The following is an 18,952-nucleotide window of genomic DNA, read 5'->3' as shown; positions in this document are numbered from 1 at the left end:
TGACAGCTTTCTTGCTAGCCTGTCACTAAGCACTCACACTAAACTACACTGTTCTACCCCCTATACCGGTGCCCCCGGAGCCCCCTGCAACTCAATAAAGTTACTAACCCCTAAACCGCCGCTCCTAGACTCTGCCGCAAGTCTTATAAATGTATTAACCCCTAAACCACCGCTCCTACACCCTGCCGCAAGTCTTATAAATGTATTAACCCCTAAACCGCCGCTCCTAGACCCCGCTGCAAGTCTTATAAATGTATTAACCCCTAAACTGCCGCTCCCGGACACCGCTGCCACCTACATTATACCTGGTAACCCCTATCCTGCCCCCCCTATACCGTCGCCCTCTATAATAGTTATTAACCCCTATCCTGCTGATCCCGCACCTCGCCGCAAATAAATAAATAGTTTAACCCCTAAACCGCCGCTCCCTGACCCTGCCGCAACCTATATTACATTTATTAACCCCTATCCTGCCCCCCCCTACACCGTCGCCACCTATAATAAATTTATTAACCCCTATCCTGCCCCCCACTATTTAATTAACTATTTAATAGCTTACCTAGCTAAAATAAAGAGAAATGTACCTGTAAACTAAAAACTAACCTAAGTTACAATTACACCTAACACTACACTATACTTTAATAAATTATTCCTATTTAAAACTAAATACTTACCTGTAAATATAAACCCTAAGATAGCTACAATATAATTAATAATTACATTGTAGCTATCTTAGGATTTAAATTTATTTTACAGGTAACTTTGTATTTATTTTAGCTAGTTAGAATAGTTATTAAATAGTTATTAACTATTTAATAACTACCTAGCTAAAAGAAATACAAAATTACCTGTAAAATAAATCCTAACCTAAGTTACAATTAAACCTAACACTACACTAACATTAAATTAATTAAATAAATTACCTACAAATAACTACAATTAAATACAATTACATAAACTAACTAAAGTACAAAAAATAAAAAAGCTAAGTTACAAAAAATAAAAAAAATAAGTTACAAACATTTAAAAAATATTACAACAATTTTAAGCTACTTACACCTAATCTAAGCCCCTAATAAAATAACAAACACCCCCAAAATAAAAAAATGCCCTACCCTATTCTACATTAAAAAAGTTCAAAGCTCTTTTACCTTTCCAAGCCCTTAAAAGGGCCTTTGTGGGGGCATGCCCCAAAGAGTTCAGCTCTTTTGCCTGTAAAAGAAAAATACAACCCCCCCAACATTAAAACCCACCACCCACATACCCCTATCTAACCCCAAACCCCCCTTAAAATAACCTAACACTAATCCCCCTGAAGATCATCCTACCTTGAGTCGTCTTCACTCAGCCGAGCCACCGATGGAACTGAAGAGGACATTCGGACCGGCAGAAGTGATCATCCAAGGGGCGCTGAAGAAATCTTCCATCCGATGAAGTGATCCTCCAAGCGGCGCTGAAGAAATCTTCCATCCGGGCGATGTCATCTTCCAAGAGGCGCTGAAGAAGTCTTCTATCCGGGCGAGGTCATCTTCGAAGCCGGGTCTTGAATCTTCATCCCGCCGACGCGGAACATCCTTCTTTCCCAACGGACTACCGACGAATGAAGGCTCCTTTAAGGGATGTCATCCAAGATGGTGTCCCTTCAATTCCGATTGGCTGATAGGATTCTATCAGCCAATCCGAATTAAGGTAGGAAAAATCTGATTGGCTGATTGAATCAGCCAATCAGATTCAAGTTCAATCCGATTGGCTGATCCAGTCAGCCAATCAGATTGAGCTCGCATTCTATTGGCTGATCGGAACAGCCAATAGAATGCAAGCTCAATCTGATGGCTCGGCTGAGTGAAGACAACTAAAGGTAGGATGATTCTTCAGGGGATTAGTGTTAGGTTATTTTTAAGGGGGGTTTGGGTAGATTAGGGGTATGTGGGTGGTGGGTTTTAATGTTGGGGGGGGGTTGTATTTTTCTTTTACAGGCAAAAGAGCTGAACTCATTGGGGCATGCCCCCACAAAAGGCCCTTTTAAGGGCTGGTAAGGTAAAAGAGCTTTGAACTTTTTTAATGTAGAATAGGGTAGGGCATTTTTTTATTTTGGGGGTGTTTGTTATTTTATTAGGGGGCTTAGATTAGGTGTAAGTAGCTTAAAATTGTTGTAATATTTTTTTAAATGTTTTGTAACTTATTTTTTTATTTTTTGTAACTTAGCTTTTTTTATTTTTTGTACTTTAGTTAGTTTATGTAATTGTATTTAATTGTAGTTATTCGTAGGTAATTTATTTAATTAATTTAATGATAGTGTAGTGTTAGGTTTAATTGTAACTTAGGTTAGGATTTATTTTACAGGTAATTTTGTATTTCTTTTAGCTATGTAGTTATTAAATAGTTAATAACTATTTAATAACTATTCCAACTAGCTAAAATAAATACAAAGTTACCTGTAAAATAAATATAAATCCTAAGATAGCTACAATGTAATTATTAATTATATTGTAGCTATCTTAGGTTTTATTTTACAGGTAAAGGTATTTAGTTTTAAATAGGAATAATTTATTAAAGTATAGTGTAGTGTTAGGTGTAATTGTAACTTAGGTTAGTTTTTAGTTTACAGGTACATTTCTCTTTATTTTAGCTAGGTAAGCTATTAAATAGTTAATAACTATTTAATAGCTATTGTACCTAGTTAAAATAAATTGAAAGGTACCTGTAAAATAAAAATAAATCCTAAGATAGCTACAATATAATTATTATTTATATTGTAGCTATATTAGGGTTTATTTTAAAGGTAAGTATTTAGTTTTAAATAGGATTAACTTAGTTCATAATAGAAATATTATTTAGATTTATTTAATTAATATTTAAGTTAGGGGGGTGTTAGGGTTAGTGTTAGACTTAGGTTTAGGGGTTAATAATTTTATTACAGTGGCAGCGGTTTGTAGTGTAGTGGGGGACAGGATAGGGTTAATAAATGTATTATAGGTGGCGACGGTTTGTAGTGGGGGCAGATTAGGGGTTAATAAATTTAATATAGGTTGCGGCCAGTGGTCAGGGAGCGGCGGTTTAGGGGTTAAACTATTTATTTGCTGCGAGGCTGCGGGATCGGCAGGATAGGGGTTAATAACTTTATTATAGGGGGGGCAGGATAAGGGTTACTAGGTATCATGTAGGGTGGCGGTGGGGCTCCAGGAGCGGCGGTTTTAGGGGTTAATATGTATAGAGTAGATTGCGGTGGGCTCCGTGAGCGGCGGTTTAGGGAGTTAATCCTCTTTTAATTTAGTTGCGGCGGTGTAGGGGGGGACAGATTACAGGTGTTTAGACTCGGGAGTACATGTTAGGGTGTTAGGTTGCAGACATCTCCCATAGAAATCAATGGGATATCTGGCAGCAGCGAACTTGTACTTTCGCTATGGTCAGACTCACCTTTGATTCCTATGGGATCCGCCGCCCTCCAGGGGTGGCGGTTTGAAAACCAGGTACGCTGGGCCGTAAAAAAAGTTTTTTGATAACTAGCAAAAGTAGTCAGATTGTGCCGCACTTGTGTGCGGAACATCTGGAGTGACGTAAGAATCGATCTGTGTCGGATTGAGTCCGGCCGGATCGAAGTTTACGTCACAAAATTCTACTATTGCCGGTCTGTAGCCTTTGATAACTAAGGCGAATCAGCCTCGCCACAAATACGCTGTGGAATTCCAGCGTATTTGAGGTTGACGGCTTGATAACTACCCCCCATGGGACTGTATCTCTATTCTGGGTTTTTGCTGATAGCGCCATTGTAACGAGCACACAGACCAAAGGTAAAAAAGCTAAAAAAGATAAATAGTGCTGGACTCTATTTGTTTATTCTTGTATATATATTCTTATATATATATATATATATCTTTCAGGTGTTAGGTTACGGGAAAGAACTAACTTGTATTTTAAAGCAGCTGCACCTATTTCCAGGGTTGCCATTAAATATGGTTGATATGCTCCCCATCATCATTATAATACATAATTATTGTACAGTAATTTAGTAGATACCATTTTATATTAAATAATTTAATAAATATATTGTTTTTATTCCTACAACTAGCTTTTAAATTCTCGAACAATATCATACCAACTTTTGAGAGTATAAATCAAAGAGAAACATAACAGAGCTCCCAGAACCCCAATGGTATGAGGGCTTTGTGTAACTGACCCAGATTTTTTCTGAAATTCACCTTTTATTTTTGGACTAAAAAAAATTGGCAAGGCTTGACAAAATGTATCTATAAAATATTATAATTATATCTGTACATAAGAAGTAGTACTAGTCCAATAAAACTGTGATTGGTACACCCTAAAGCTGCCTAACATAATTTATAATATATATACCCATTCTAGTATATGAATAAATAATTCTTTAACTTACTTTACTTTTTCCTTTGCTGTAGCATGCTGTTTTGGTTTGACTCATCACAGTCCCCATTCCACAGCCTGAAAAAGAAAATAAAGAATTTAAAATATTCATACAAAAATCATTATATGTGTATACAGCAAATTCATGAAACCTAATTCTCATATCACCTATTTTTGAAAAGGTGATACTTTTATCATTAATTACCCCAATATTGTTATTTGTACATATGTAAGTTTACTCTAGGAACTATGTGAAGGAAGTAATTATAGGTCCAGCAACTAGAAACTAGATTTCATATAATGTTATATTCTTAAAAAAGGGGAATATTATTTCCCTGAAAAACATCAATAAGCACTATAAACATATGATAATCCAAGCAAGCAGAGATCTGAGCACTCGGGAGCAAGGTAAAATCAAAACTCTTTATTTAAACCAAAGGTTAAAGCTGCATCAAGGTGAGGTAAGCAGGAATGGTATGATAAACCTTATGAGTGCTTCCCATTTACAGGGATATTTCTTAAATTGCTGCAGCACCGAGGTATAAATGTATATATCAAAGTTGCGGGGTATCTGCTTTCCCACTTCACATCCAGGCTAGTGACGTGCAGTGAGTCAGAGGCTGGTGAGGCAGTGGCTAGGCTACGCCTCTCATTCTTTAAGATATCCTTTGTTGAAGAAATAGCAATGCACATGGGTGAGCCAATCAAAGAGGTATCTATTGTGCAGCCACATCGGCAGCTACTGAGCATATTTAGATATGATTTTTCAACAAAGGAATCAAAAGAATGAAGAAAAATTAGATATTAGATGTAAATTGTAAAGTTATTTAAAATTTGCATATGGGTTTCATATGGGTTTCATGTCCCTTTAACTGGTGTCTTGAAGAAACTGGTCAACTTAGTAAACATCTGATTTTAGTCTAAAAGGATTGTAACAGAAACTCTTGCCAGATAACACATTGCTTGCTCTGATTATGAGATCTAGAAATCCATTGCCCATTTAGAAATATGTTTAAAACATACTTTTTACTTTAATGCTGCAAATTATGCTTATAGATTATTTCATTACATAAGGGATGAGAGTCAGAGGGGGAGGAAGAGAGACAGAGAGAGAAAGAGACCATGGGGGAGAACACAAATAAGGAGGAGATGGATAGATAGAGAGAGACACACACACACACAAGGGGGGGGGGCACTGCATTTATAAAGTAATAAAACAGCAGAGCTACAGAGATTTCAGAAAATGAGTCTATAATTTAGTGTACAGAGGCAAGCTGCCTAAGTTAGTGGGTGTAAAGTTTGAGTAAACAAAATACAAAAACGACCCTGCTGTAAAGAGTAATAAAACACTAAACCACATTCATTAAATTATAATTTTCACTAACAGAATCCCTTTCAGTAAAACCTTACTTTAATAAGATGTGGCTGAAACACTGCTCTCTGTGCCTCTTTTCCTGCTATGTAAGGATTCAGGAAGTCGACAGTGGCACATTCCACTGCACTTAGAGGGAAGAACAGAAACTCTCTTTTTCACTTTAGCCAAAGCTAGCAGGTTCACAAGACAGCAACTAAAATATATGAAAGTTGTTTTTTTTCCGTTTTTGTTTTGTTTTATATGATTTAACATCCTGCCCCAACCCCTATGTTCACTTACTAATGCCTCTCGCTGGAATTGTTTCAGCCCAAATAGGACTGCCTCAAATAAGCAGTTAATGGGCATTGCAATGATCTTAACCACTTGCATCCTCAGTAGGTGGCGCAGCATGTTGTGTAATGGTGGGCAGACCTGATTGTGCCTCTCCATTTCACAAACATATAGTTCGTGAGAAAAAAATGCTGGGGGAAAAGGAATTACAATTTTTTTTTTTTAAAGCAATAAAAAAAATACTATATATTTTTGCCCATATGAGAGGTGAAAGCACTGCCTCACCTGCCTCCTAGTGACTGCACAATCACTGCATCCAGGCAGATACCAGGGTGATAAATTGCAAAAAACAAATCTACTAACATAAAATAACTGGATTTATCTAAAATATAAAGAAATGTATTGCATTATGGTGACGTTTCGAGGTCCAGAGAGACCCCTTCCTCAGACCAGACAAACAAAGTTAGGAGTTTAAATAACCAGAGGCCCCCATCCCTAATAATTAAAAAAAAAAAGGTCACACTGTTGCTTTCGGTAACAAACCAAACACTAAAAATACAAAATATATTCAATTCAGGTGTTTCTCCTTCATTTACTGTGTTATTGTGATGACATATAGCACATTCCATCATAGATATAATGTAGTAGTGCACATATTGAGAAAACATTAATGAGAAACAACAAGATATTTTATAAAAAGAGTAAGAATAGATAATTAGACTAAAGAAAAACAATAATTAAAATTAAAATTAAAGGAGAGAAAACAACCCATAAAACCCATATAGTGCAGGCCATTGGACCTTGTAACAAAGGTCAATATGGTAACTGTAGATTATATACATATTATATCAATTTCTAAATGTCAGCTGAATCGTACAACCTACATTCCCTCTGCCTTACTTCCATATTGCTCAACACTGTCTCAGACACTGTGGACTAGATTATGTTGCTTTGCGTCTCATATCTCTCACCAACCCAAGTCTAGGCTATAATCTAGACGGTGACACTGGTGTGCCAATAGCAAAACTTTTGTACCACACATTTGCTACTTACTAAGATGCTGCGAGGACATTACTTGAAAGGCATATTTGCTTCAGTATATATGTATATTATATATATATATATATATATATTACTTTATATATATATCTATATATATACTATATATATTTATACAAGTATATATATATATACACACATACACAGGTGTACCTCAGAGATATTGCTGGTTTGGTTCTATAGCAATAAAACTGAGTCACACAATATGTTTTGTTTCCCCAGTGCACAAAAAAGTTTTTTTACACTAAACTGTAGTCTATTAAGTGTGCAATTAGCATTATTAAAATATATATATATATACTTAAGTTAGAAAATACTTTACTGCTAAAAAATACTAAACATCATCCCCATGTGGCTGTGTATGTAATTATGTGTATCATGTGTTTATTTGTGTATTTATTTTGGAAAAATGGCACAGATAGACTTCGACACAGGGTGTGCCACCCAAACCTGCAATTTGTAAAAAGAGCAATGTCTGTGAAGCACGATTAAAAGTGAAGCACACTAAAATGAGGTATGCATATTATATTTATTTGACTATTAAATTGAGAACCTGATGGATTGAAAATAAAAAAAATGGAATTGATTTAAACATTCTGTGAGGTGCCCCTTCTGAACTATAAGTGTATATATAATATATATACTATATATATATATTACCAAAAAAGATAGTTTTGCAAAGAAAAGATTTTAAGTCCATAATCATACTGGTGATGTCTTTGGGGTGCGTAACCACCTTCCTCAGACACAAAAGGTCTCTCTTTTTGACATAGAAGTAAATAAATGAGGTCCTGGTCTTGTATAAGGAGGTTTAATTTCCAAAAGAACGTAATCTCCTACGCTTTTTAGCCTAAAACTTCCTTGAGGAATAGCATGGCTCTAATATTTAAATCCTGCCAAAGGATTAATTGAAGACTGGAACAGAGAAAGGATCTTTGGGCATGGACAATCCCATGTTAAGGCACAAATTGTTACTCTTTAGAACTGGCCTTAGATGTTTTACCATGCTTTAGTTAATAGGACTGAATGTCTTGGTTTAAAGCAATAACTCATTTCTGCAAAAAGCCCTTATATTGTGCTGTACCAGTTCGAACATATCTCAGTAAATAGTAACATAATTGATCACTCTTATATTAGTTACTCACGTTAAAACACACGTCTTGATATTAATTACATACACATTTACATAATATTATTCATTCACTCTTTCTTTAATTCACCTTCTTCTCAATATTATTATAAATTCAGTTAATAGTTAAGTTATAAAATTGTCTTTTACACTGTTAACATAGCAGTATAATTTGAATACATAATTAATATCATTACCACTTCAAGAAGATATTCGTTTTGACTATTACCATGTTATTGCAATAAGCAGACAAATAGATTACTGTAATATGTTGAAATATACATTAACGATAGGAGTTTCGCATCATGCCATTTTTAAACCTATCGCATCTGATTGAATATAGTGGTAGCTTGATAACCTATCACAAAGAACCATACAATTTGCCTTTCAAACGACTCGGTCTATAATATAATGGACACAGATGGCGGTAGCATCTGCCTTTGATAAAGCCCTTAAGCAAAATATGTAGGGGGACAGGGATCATGGGGTTCCTTTTTTAACTTGCATTAGTAGTGATGGTTTTTTTCTCAATTGTCATTAAGTTTTTTTCAGCCATTACCAGCCTAACTTACCTAGCGCTTTAACGATACTTCTAGAGGTATCAGCACTCTGAATTTATATGGTATATATGAAGAGTATGGCTTTGGAGACGCTTGCTTGATAGCACTTCTTCACCCCACAATCGTTGAGATTTTTTTGTTTAAACCTTGTAATGAATGCTATTTAAGTGATTCACACTGTTATACAGAATAACATATAGAAGCTGTCATCAACAATCTTAGTGATGGCAGTTTATCCAAACCAAAAAAAACCCACTACTCCTAGCCATTATCAATTACACACCACACTATTTCAACCTTAGCAGCTGCTGTGTTACATATCCCCACCGAGTGTTAGCTGGTTATTATACAGGGATTGGGATATATTTCTCACCCATTTATTTGCAACAAACTAATAACAATTTGAGTGGAATTGTTACAATTATAAGCATCTAGCAGTTATACAATACACTGCAATATGGTTTCATGTATAATATTTAACAGATTTTACCCTGCTGTGGCTAAATACTGTGCTATTATAATGCTGGTGGAACTAGAATATAGCTATATATACAATGACACCGGGATTTAAGACTCTTCTATTGATAGAGACTCACTCTTTGTGTTTTTAATATATATTTTTAATTGAACTATTGTCAATAAAGTATACATTTTATACACACATCTTGCCACATTTTGGTAATTAACTCATCTCTATCATTACTATATTATAATAATGTGGGCTGTTAATATGTTGTGGAGTGATATTTTGTTACACACTTTTCTGTGTGTTTCACATGTTCCTAGTATTTATTTTTTCTTAGAACTACATCAGTACTCATTGATTATGAGTATCCGTAATAACCAGTAGATGATTGTAGCCATAAGGGAGACAACACTAGGTTAGTGCCCATCTTCTCTTTCCTTATAAGAAAACCTTGGTTATTTTGTCCTGCTTCATTTTTAGTTTTGGGTTATTTTACCTTTAAATCTGATATGTTGAAATTGTGGCAAAAATAACCATATTTCTATGTATTGTATATTGAAAAGGTCTGGGTTTTCTAAATAAATTGCTAAATAAACTGCATTAGGAAACAAGTGTCTTCCAAACTGTATGATTTAGTTGGATTAGAATTTAAAGGTTGAGCTTGTATTTTCACACTCAGAAGAAAAATAATAGAAATTTTTAAGAAAAAAAAGTGAGAGCACTATTTTTTTTAAATGGAGACACATGTAGGTTTGAATCCTTGAAATTATCACTTTAATAACTTTGTTATATTGTGGTTCCTCTTCTTTTTTTTTTCTTTTTTTTTTGCCTTTGTGTTTATTGACACTATTGGGATAAATATCCCTTTTCCTGTTTATACACTGATTATTTTTGTCACTAATGGAAAGGTTATTTTCTAATCCTAAATTAAATCCTCCAGCAATACCAGCTAAACAGAAATTTTAGGTAAACACATTTCTGATCTGGTCATGCCACAGTTCAAGCAAATCAGACAAAATGTGGCTGTATTATCTAATGAGGTCAAACAATTTGAAGTAGAAACTAGAGTGTTGAATCTAGAGGACTCTAACTATAAACAAGAATCAATATTAAAAGAACAAGAGAAGAGTTTAAATTTAATGTGATTAAGGCTAGATAAGCTTGAAGATCGCTCACATAGAAACAATGTTAGAATAATAGGGGTTCCAGAATCATCTGATTTAATACACTTTCTCACAACTCAGCTTCCCCAATACTTAGGTATCGAACCTCAACATTATCCAATTCTTGAAGAAAGGGCTAATAGAATAGGACAGCCAAGGAAAGACCATGATGGTAATTATATTAAAAGTCCAGTAATAGTTAAGTACTTTTCCTTATATGTACATACAAACAAAAATGCCCCTAATGATAGGACAAGAAAAGATTTTACTTTTTCAGGATTTTTCTTCTGAAATTTCACAGAAAAGAAGGGACATGGCCCTATCTGTTCTAAGTTAATAAGTCTTGGAGTCCAATCCACTATAATATATCCTGCAAAGCTTACAATTCTAACTAAGGGCCAACCACTTACACTGTCAGAAAAAAGGGTACGGTTGGGGTCCGTTTGTGAACACTTAAGGTACAACTGCTGTGGTTGTACCCTCAATGGATCATAATTACACCTTAAGGAACTAATATGTACCATTTAGTGGTAAATAGGGTACAAATATGTTTCCAACTGTCAAAGGGTCCATATGTCTGTACCATTTAATCCCCACAAAAAGGTACAATCACTTGTGTGACTAAAAGGTTGAGGGGGATGGGTGGTTCAAGATTGCCAAACCCTGCAAGTCCATATCATTTGTACACCTCAATTATTCATATTCACATAACTGGCAGTCACCCAAAATGAATGCAACATACATGTTGTACAGCAAAATGATTATGTTCAATCGTTGTTGGTAATATGGAAGAAGAGGGCAACGCAAAAAAAAAAAAAAATACTTAATAACCCATACATTCAAGAATACTGTGTTGCTGGTTCTAAACAAGCACTTAACATTTTAATGTTTATATTTAGAGCATCAAGATGTTAACTCTTAAACATAAAGCAAATACATTAACTAAAATTACAAATAATTTTTTTGTTTTAAACTCTATAAAATAAACAAGAGCTGTTTAAGAACCAGTTTTTAAAAAAAAAAAAAAAATTGTAATCGTTCCCCAGTCACATACATGGACATTGTGTGTGACATGCCATAGCGCCATCTGTTGGTTGAAAGTTCCTTGACATGTGTAACATAGCTCCATCTATTGGTAGCAGGTTCATCACAAAAATGTGTACTAGGGAAATAGACTCATTTGCATATATTTTGCATAGAGTGACAATTTAATGTATGGTTGTGAGTTTTATCATTTATCCCTCCCCTGAATGCCCCTTCTTTTCGTTAGAGTTATATTTTATTATTATGTTGTTTTCTATTATTTATTTATTTATAAAATATTTTACCAGGAAGGATACATTGAGATTTCTCTCGTTTTCAAGTATGTCCTGGGAGATTTATTTATGTTTTATGTGGCATGTCACCCTAAATTAAATGGGGTGTTTTTAGAGTCTAGTACAGTGTGATACTCAACATGTTGAGTTATGCTTTAGGAACTGGTTGTTTAGCCTGGTTCTTTCAGGTGGTTCTGTAGCAGTCTTTGAATTTGCTATATAGTTACAGTATTCAAACTTTTTAAAAGTACAGTGTGGCTATTGTTATATTGTCTGAAAAAGTACACATTAAATGAATGCATATTTGAATGTTATTTAATAAATCTAATGGAGCAGCATTTGTAATATGCTGTGTTAAGTACAAATTTGCCATCATGAGGTACAAAGAGCTTGTCACTGGGGCAGTACTCTTAAAAGGCCAGATTTGCACCATTTTTTTAAGGGTACAATATGGTACCATAACACTGAGGTCCAATCTAGTCACCAAATATACATATTTGCCTTTGAAAGGTAGAATTTGCAAGGGTACTAATTTGTACCCATGTTAAAGGGTAGAGCGGGTGTACCTTTGAGGGTACTGCCCCAGTGACAAGCTGTTGTACCCCTAAAGGTACAATTTTTGCACATTTTTTCTGACAGTGTATAATAGACAATTGTAAAGAGGCAGATGAATATCCACATAGGCTTAACAGCCAGCCTCAAGACAGGGGTTCTTAAAACCTTAAGGGTAGGAATAATAAGAGTGACACCACTCTCTACATTGTAAATAGTAGTTTTCTAAAACTATAGTAATGGTTTGGAATGTTTTATGTATTGTTGTTTGGTTGTGTTGTTTTTTTTTTTTTTTTCTTTTAAGTTTTTTTTTTCTAACTTACTCCTATTATCAAATTTTCTCTTTATTCTGTTTGTATCTTTATTTGAAAAGCAGGAACGTAAGGTTTGGAGCCGGCCCATTTTTGGTTTAGCACCTGGGTAGCTAAATATATTTGTAATGTATTTGTGATAATAAAGAAATAAAAAAAAGGGGGAAAAAACTGAATTGCTCTAAGTATTGGTCATTGTGTGCTGTGGACAAAGAGATAAGATAAGGAGGCCTCAATTTATAGAGAGATGGATAAAATAAGGTCTGCTATTTCTGCAGGCTCAGTCATTTTATATGGACATTTTCTTGAGAACAATGGATTGAGGCTTTTTTTTTTTTTTTAGCAAATATAGCTATTACATATACAAAAATAAACATGAAGGAGCAGATCTACCTGATATACATCACAGTGTGTCTGTGTTCATATTTATATATACTAGCAATGTGCACAGGCAAAAAAAGTATTTTAGTTTAAAATATTGTTTTTGATTTTTCCTAATATTTGGTTTGGCTAAATTTTGTTCATGTGAGCTTTCATTTTAATGTAATAACCATTTTGAATTTATTACAGTTATTTTCTATGGGAACAGCAAATATATACAACTAATTTTTTAAAAAAACCTTACAAGTTAGAATTCAAATAATTGCAAGAACCTATCTTTCAATGCTTACAGAACATATAACTTTCTGAATGAATTTGAGTAAATGACTAGCTAACAGAGGCACAGACATCACATAACGGCACATTCCAATAGCTCAAAATAATTGAAAATGACTGAGCTTCTCCTAGTTTTCCACCTACCTAGTTAAAACTGGATTGGATAAACCTTTATTGACTGACTTGCTGTCCCTAACATAAATTAATAATAATACTGTGGCTGGTTTGGACATGGGATCAGGGCCTCCATCAGGGGGTGAATAGGGTGACTCCTGTTAGGGGCCCTGTGGGCCACGGGACCCCATGAGGCAAACAACTATTTAAAAATAAACTTTTTTTTTTTTACATTTTGGCAGCCATGAGAGGGCGCTACAGCAGAGTGCTATTGAGCGTGGGAAATGTCATTGCAAGGAGTAAAGCATTAGCATTTGAGAGGATTTCTGAGTGTGCACTAAACCACTATGCACAGTGAGAGACAGACTTGGAACTTCAGTTTTTACAGTGTTTGCTTGAGTCAGGTGGCAGATGACTTTCATTTGCAGAGTAGGTAGGACTTACTTAGTAAATGTTTTTTATTTATTTGTGAAATTTCAGATTGTAACTTCAGTGTGGTAGTTGTGTGGTGGGGCCAGGGTCCATAAAACAATTTTTGTTTAGCAATATGCAGCAGTGTATTTAAGATTATTTGACAATGCTGTAGAAATTCTATATTTAAAACCATGCAGAAATGTTTCCTCCTCAATACACAAATGGTAGGTTGCCCTTTTGGCAGATATGATTTTATATATATATATATATATATATATATATATATATGTATATATATATATATATATATATATATATATATATATTTTATTTACATTCCAGTTTACTGCCCCTTTATGCAAGGACTTTCCAGATGCCAGGAGGCATTTTATCTAAGATATTTAAATCTGCATAAAATGTTATACTCTCAGGCTAAGATTGCTCAGTGTTTGAAATGAGACAGGTTAACTTAACACTGTTCAGTTTACACTACAGCTGACTTAATTTTGAAATACATACAAACAAGCCTAAATCCTGCATTTAACCAGATTTAATGGTATGAGACCTAGTGCCACAGCTTATGGTTACACCAAGACCATATAGAGTACAGCATTTTCAAAATGCATAAGTACAGCTGACAGATGGGAACATTTTGTAAACCAGATTTGAAGTGGTGCTCTTGGTTGGGGAAAATGTGGGGGGGACCCCAAACATTTGTCAACATCTCAAAAGTACTTTTCTTCATCTACCCATTCTGACATATCAATAATGTACAATTTTGAATTCACAGAAGTATTTTTGTTTGCACATTTACAAATATGATTCTTTTAAAAGTGATTTCTTAATTTCTGCTATTTTTTTTATCATGCATGTCACACACTGTTGATTTACGAGTTGGCGATGTGCAGAAATTTTACCTAATGTGAGTGTTTCTGTGGGTGTCTGTGTTTATGTCTTTGTGCTTTTGTTGGTGTCTATATGAGTGTGTATGTATTTTTTTTCTGTGGATCTCTCTGTGAGGGTTTGTGTGTCTGTCTTTGTGAATTTTCTGTGGATGTCTCTGTGAATGTGTGTGTGTATGTATGTCTTTTGTGTGTTTTCTGTGGGTGTCTGTGAGTGTGTATGTCTTTGTGTGTTTTCTGAGGCTGTCTCTGTGGGTGTTACCTTGGGTTTATGTGCAAGTTTGTGTCTGAGTTTGTGTGTGTGTGTCCATTATCTGTTCCTTTTTAGGACATTTTTACCTTACTACTGATTATTCACATATTTCTACCGACTTTGAGACTGAGACCTTTCTGGAAGTCACCAATCCACCACTTAACCTTTAAATTATTGTTTAGGCAGTTCAGGGCCCTTCCTTTCAGCCACTGCATGCTGTTGTCATCAGATAGTTGGCATCTGCCTTGACAAAAAGATAATCAGAATTACATATTTTGTCTTGTAAATCTCCTTTCTTGACAAAACTGTAGTCTACCTTATTACTTGTCAGGTCAATGTAAACAAGTGCTGAATATCTGTGTGGGTGTGTGTGTCTGAGTGTGTGTGTGTTTCTTTGTGTGTCTGCTATAGTGTGAATCCTTATGTGTGAGTGTGTGTTTCAGTGTATGAGTGTGTTTGTATGTTTCTTTGTGTGTCTGCTAGAGTGTGAATCCTTATATGTGAGTGTGTTTCAGTCTATGAATGTGTTTGTGTGTTTCTTTGTGTGTATGCTAGAGTGTCTATATGTGAATCCTTATGTGTGTCTGTGTGTTTCTGTGTTTGTGTGTTACTACCTTTACAACATTTTCAAGTTTGACTACACTTAAAGGGACAGCATACACTCATTTTCATATAACTGCATGTAATAGACACTACTATAAAGAATAAGATGCACAGATACTGACATAAAAATCCAGTATAAAATGGTTTAGAAACTTACTTAGAAGTTTTCAGTTTAGCTCTGTTGAAAAGGTAGTTGGAAAGCCCACTGCAAGTGGGAAATAAGACACTCCCCCTACTTTTGCATATGAAAAGATCCTTTACACAAACAGGAGCAAGCTGGAGAAGGTAGCTGACAGTATTCAAATAAAACTTTGGGGCTTGGTTAGGAGTCTGAAAATCAGAGCAATGTTCTTTAAAAATAAGCAAAATTATGGGGGCGGAGCTACGCCGTGCTGGGACATGGCAGCAGAGTGAGAGTGCTCCGTTGCTGTCAGTCCATCAGAGCCCAAGGACAAACGAAATCTGGGGGCAAATTACACTACACCGAGTGTTGAACACCTCGGGAACACCACTGATCATATTATTGGGCATGGAGGTAAATCTACAAGTCCCTAAACAGTGATAAATTGAGAGACACATTTGAAGCGGGCGCCATCTTGAAAACCCGCGCTGCAGGCAGACCTCAACAAAACACCACGGCTGTCTCACCGCTGCACGAATACCTGATCTATAGCACTATTTACCTCTGTGCATGCCCCGCAGTGAGTTCCGTACGCCGGGAGGATAACATGCAAACAGCCGGAACGGAGGGGTAGCCGCAGCTAAAAGATACAGATACCGCCCGGCAACAAAGGTAACAAGGGATTTGCTTGGGGACACGCGGGTCAAGAATTACAGCCTATACGCCACCATTGGGGTGTTCTGATGGAAGTCACGCTCCCATTACCAAGCACTACGCTGTTTTACATTGCCCACTGTCTTTATTCCATAACGACCACCCACATGGGTGCTACTGCCACAGCACAGTGATGTTTTCATGCTAGGCCTCAATAGAGAACACAGAGAGCACCCTGAGGACATTAATTTCTCAATTTAAAAGCCTTATATAGTTCCCGTGCTTCTCATATATACCACCCACGTGGCCTTACTTTCAAAGACTGAACTGCAGTAACAATAAGCCCATACAGGCAATTACTATACACAGCTCACTAGCTGCACCACAGAGGGAACAGATTAAAGCAAAAGTGACATTGCAATTAACTAAACTTGTTGGTTGGAAGCCGCTCACAATAGCATCTTGAATTTATTCAATACACAATTCAAACAGCAGTTGGGCTTGTGGTTGGAGGGCCAGGGTGCAAACCAGTTCAGGTCAAGCATATTTATTTTCCTTGTTCCCCGGACCTATTGACTTTATGATATCTACAGATACACGATCTGATCCAGCCTGAACTAATTACAAGCACAGCAATTTCCATTAAAACTCAGAAAAGAGGCTATTCTACTTAATAACCTACCACTTTGACCACCCCTCACATCACAGCCCTCTATAAACAAGGAAAATGACTTCCAAGAAAGGCAACAAGCCAGACAAGTCAAATAAAAACCCTGCCCTGACCCCCTCGGTCTCCACATTTTTTCTGACACAAGAAGGCAACGGACCAGAAACACAGCAGAACCCTGCGGTCAATGCCGCAGATACACCCATAGACAATGTAGTAAATCAGAGGGACTCCCTGCTCTCCATCCAGTCTCAGATAGCGAGTTTACACTCCAAGACGGATATAGAGTCACTCAAATCCTTCATTAAAGATGAAATTAGAGATCTCAAGAAAGATTTAAACGAAATGGGATCTAGGATTGATTACCTAGAAGATGGCCAAGATAATCTAAACAACCTTGTCAGCTCAAACATCCAACAGCTTTCTATACAAGATTCCATTATTCAAACCTTACAGGATAAACTAGAGGACTTAGATAACAGAGGGAGGAGGAACAACTTAAGAATAAGAGGCATCCCTGAGGAGATTCCCCAGGAGCATCTTAAATCTTACGTCAAAGAACTGTTCCAGTTTTTGCTTCCTAGATCTACTCCATTGGCCTCTGAAGACATCGAAAGGATACACAGGGCACTGAGGCCCCCTCAGAAACCTCCAGCACCACCTAGAGATGTTATTCTTAGACTGCTGAAATTCACCACAAGAGAAGAATTATGGCAGGCTGTCAGAACTAGGCAGTCTATCTCCTTTCATAACCATTCATTACAAATTTTCCAGGATTTATGCCCTCAAACCATCCAAAGAAGGAGGGAAGTTAGATTCATCAACTCAAAACTTCAGGATAATAATATTAGATACAGGTGGGGCTACCCCTTTAGCCTCATCATTTACCATAATGGGTCCCAAATAGTTTATAAAAGTTTCAACGACCTAGACACACTATCCAAAAAGCTTAATATCACTTTTGAGGCTCCCTCAGAAAAAGTTCTGGACACCCAGACACCACATGAGGACCGACGCGGAGAAAGACCTAAGGAGCAGCGACCTACCTGGTCCAAAGTCCCAGCAAAAAGAATGAAAACCACCCAATTCCCTCTCAGGGGACTTGAAAACTTACCATAGGATGGGACTTTCTTTTTTGGGCTGTGACATATCTACTAAAAATGACAGGACCATTGATGCTAGTATTGTTAGTCATTATTCCTAATCTTTTATTGCTTTTTCGCCACAGGTCCTATCATTAGGGCTGAATCTCTTTTGAAGTTCTCCTTTGAAGCACACTAGCGTACAGTAAGGTTGTTCTCTGGTATTTTCAGGTTCGTTGTAGTTTGCGCGGTTCCCCTCAAATTCCCGTTTTTGAATGTTTCTTATGTTCCTCATTATAATCCCCCCCAGTTTTCGCACACACAACTAGAGATTACTATATATAACCTCTGATGATTAACTGGACACCATTCGTCCCCCTAGCAAATAGTTAATGTTGTATCAGATATTGTACAATAATACTCAGGAATATGTTTAAGAAAATGTTCTTTTTTGAGTGTTAAATTAAGTGTTTACAACACTACAGATATAACTCTTACAGGATTAGTTAAAGTGTAGTTCACAAACTAGATTCTTGTTTTTGAAATGTTGTTATTTCTCTCCAGGCATTGTTTCTCAAAGTATAATGCTCGCTTCTCTGTGCTGTTCACCCCGGGATGTCTTGATGCAAGGTATGTCACGCTCCGGGTCTCTCACACTATACACTTACATTCAAACCAACTTCACTCAGTCACCATGACTGACAAGCCCATTACAAAACAAAATAATATCTCACAACGTTAAGGGTCTGAACTCTCCTCACAAAACAGGTCTATGGCGTTTAGAGACTATAAGAGACCTCCAATATGATATAATCCTTATGCAGGAACATCATTTTAGAAGAGGAAGAGAAGCCTACAATGTCATTCAATACATTTGGACAGGTGTTTCTGGCTTCAAATTCCACTA

The 18,952-nt window shown here is 36.1% G+C and overlaps 1 protein-coding gene across 1 annotated transcript in view; it reads right to left on the bottom strand.

Annotated features, from left to right (window-relative positions):
- The window catches only part of SEMA5A (semaphorin 5A), a 1,142,184-nt gene that overhangs the window by 530,816 nt on the left and 592,416 nt on the right, over positions 1–18,952 (bottom strand). Inside the window, exon 9 of the mRNA XM_053715801.1 lies at positions 4,391–4,545. Within this exon, the coding sequence (XP_053571776.1) occupies positions 4,391–4,545 (155 nt within the window). The remainder of the gene's footprint in view (positions 1–4,390; positions 4,546–18,952) is intronic.

This window comes from Bombina bombina, chromosome 5, assembly GCF_027579735.1.
Source record: "Bombina bombina isolate aBomBom1 chromosome 5, aBomBom1.pri, whole genome shotgun sequence".
NCBI lineage: Eukaryota > Metazoa > Chordata > Amphibia > Anura > Bombinatoridae > Bombina > Bombina bombina.
Note: the sequence above shows the minus strand (reverse complement) of the source record. Positions and strands in the feature narration are given on the sequence as shown.